The following is a 2,683-nucleotide window of genomic DNA, read 5'->3' on the forward strand; positions in this document are numbered from 1 at the left end:
TGGAAGGGTTTGCATTGGTAGAAGGGGGAGAGAAGGGATGGAGGGGTTTCATATGGTGGAAAAGGGTGCAGTGGTGGAAGTGGTGGCAATCATGGAAGGGAATGCCGAGATAGAAGGGGTCGCAGTGGTGGAAGAGGATGGAAATGGTGGAAGGCTTTGCAGTGGGACAAGCCAGAGAGAAGGGATGGAGGAAGTTGCAGAGGTGGAGTACAAAGGTGGTTGCATTAGTGAAAGAAGATGCAGAGGATAGAAGTGGTGGAAGGGTTTGCATTGGTAGAAGGGGGAGAGAAGGGATGGAGGGGTTTCATATGGTGGAAAAGGGTGCAGTGATGGAAGTGGTTGCAATCATGGAAGAGAATGCTGAGGTAGAAGGGGTTGCAAGGGTGAAAGTGGTTGCAGTAGTGGAAGAGGATGGAAGTGGTGGAAGGGTTTGCAGTGGTACAAGGAGAAGAGAAGGGATGGAGGGGTTTCATATGGTGGGAAAGGGTGCAGTGGTGGAAGTGGTGGCAATCATGGAAGGGAATGCTGAGGTAGAAGGGGTCGCAGTGGTGGAAGAGGATGGAAGTGGTGGAAGGGTTTGCAGTGCTACAAGGCAGAGAGAAGAGGTGTAGGGGATTGCAGTCATGGAAGGGAATGCTGAGGTAAAAAGAGGTGGAAGGGGTTGCAGAGGTGAATGAAGATGAAATGGGGGAAGGTGGTGCGACGGTCGGATCGGCGTGTTCTGCTGTGTAAGGAATGCACAATCCTCGGCAGATGAATTGGGGTTCTTCAGACTTTGAATGGTAAAATAGCACTTTGCTGCTAAGACATATGCACATGGTATGAATGGGACCTATAATATTGTCTCCCCTGTGCTTTTTATATTTGCTGTATACATGTTGTCCCGGTTAGAAATAATATATGCTTTTGCTCAGTCTGCGTGCAACTTGACTATTAATTAGGGTGTTTTTGAGGGCATTTTTCTTTTTTTCTGTTTGGGGAGGGGGTTCCATAAAACTTTTGCTATGTAGCCCTGTGATTTCTGCTTACAGCCCCGATCCTGGAAGTCATCCAGTCAGGAAATGAGGGCGGCGCTCTATCTGACTGGCTGCAGCTTCTAATGCATATTATGAGAAGCTCACAGTGTGCGGTGAAATCAGAGGAAGCCATTTTAGTACAGGAGAGGAGTCGCTACAACTGTGCAAGAGAGAAGGGAAGGCCGGAGTTCAGCTTTTAAGGCTTTTATACACTGAAGAAGCACCAGACAAACATGTTTATAAATAGATCCGCTATCGGAGAGTCCCGAGCTCTCTGCATGTCACACTGCGACAGAATTCAGCAAGTTGTGTTTATTCCCCACACAGATCACAAGACACTTTGCTGGAGGCTCCTCCACCCGCCCTGCCACCGAAACAATCGAAAAAGAACAGTCTGAGCCAAATCTACCAATCCCAACCAGAGCTGGACAACCACATCTGTGAGGCCTATGACCCTCTGTGGTCTCCAGAGAAGAACACGGTGAGTTCCCCCTCCTGACTTCTCATTTCCTCTCCTCCTTCCCACATCCCGCTTCAACTTCCCCATTCTGTGCTCATGTCTCCGAGTCCAGAGGAAGTTCAACCAACAACCATACAAAATTGAAAGGTGCTAAATATACCATAATACCAAAGAGTGGAAATACGAGATAACGGGAATGCTAACAATTCTGATTGATATGAAGCATGCAGAGTATTTCACATACATAGAGTTCTACAGGAAAGAGCAGAGTCCTCCAGAAGAGTATTTTTGGAGAGAAGAGTTAGCTTATTATTATTATTATTATACAGAATTTATATAGAGCATTTATTTATGCAGTGCTTTACAATGTGGTGGGGCAGTACAATTTCAATACAGTTCAATACAGAAGGAATAGGAGGGCCCTGCTCATGGAGCTTACAATCTAAAGAATAGAGGAAGGAGCAGAGTCCTCCAGTAGTGGAGAGTATTTCAAGAGAGGAGAGTTATAGAGGAAGGAGCAGAGTCCTCCAGCAGAGTATTTCAGGAGAGGAGAGTTCTAGGGAAGGAGCAGAGTCCTCCAGCACAGCAGAGTATTTCAGGAGAGGAGAGTTAGTTTGTGGAAGGAGCAGAGTCCTCCAGCACTGTGTAGTATGTTGTATTTCCAGAGATTAAAGAATTCAGTCTATGTGGAGGAATAAGGATCTTTATTGTATAATGGGACATACAGGTGTCATATATAAAAAGGGAATATACAGTATTTAGAAAGAATTATAATCTATTTTTGTGCAGTTGATCAATCTACCTATGTATGTGTTTTGTAGCCCAATGGTCTCGTGCCCCATGACAATCTTGTGTTGATTAGAATGTGGCCGGATGAGAACGGACGCTTCGGCTTCAATGTGAAGGTAATAAATTTAATTTTTGTTGCTTTACAGAGTAGTGGGGAGCCACCAGCCTGCAGCATGGGAGAGTTATTATGTACATGTCCTCCAGGTGTAGATCCAGTTGTTCCAGGTTTTCTTGAACATTCACATTTACCTGTGGGATAATAGAAATGCTGTGTGAAGATTTCCCAAGTGAATCGTAAAATTGTTTCTCCATTTCCAAGCCAAACTTTGTGCTTTAAGAAATGCATACAATTCTTTTTAGAAACAATCTTCTCCCTCTCCTGCTCTGTCTTTCTGCCTCTCCTTCCTCTCCCTCTTCC

At 45.2% G+C, this 2,683-nt stretch overlaps 1 protein-coding gene across 1 annotated transcript in view; it reads left to right on the top strand.

The window, feature by feature from the left end:
- PTPN4 (protein tyrosine phosphatase non-receptor type 4) overlaps positions 1-2,683 on the top strand; it is a 172,009-nt gene that overhangs the window by 131,212 nt on the left and 38,114 nt on the right. Inside the window, exons 16-17 of the mRNA XM_077450205.1 lie at positions 1,344-1,497; positions 2,298-2,516. Of these exons, the coding sequence (XP_077306331.1) occupies positions 1,344-1,497; positions 2,298-2,516 (373 nt within the window). The remainder of the gene's footprint in view (positions 1-1,343; positions 1,498-2,297; positions 2,517-2,683) is intronic.

The sequence above is a fragment of the Lithobates pipiens genome, unplaced genomic scaffold (assembly GCF_037356315.1).
Source record: "Lithobates pipiens isolate NorthernLeopardFrog02 unplaced genomic scaffold, aLitPip1_a1.2 Scaffold_22, whole genome shotgun sequence".
NCBI classification, from domain to species: Eukaryota; Metazoa; Chordata; class Amphibia; order Anura; family Ranidae; genus Lithobates; species Lithobates pipiens.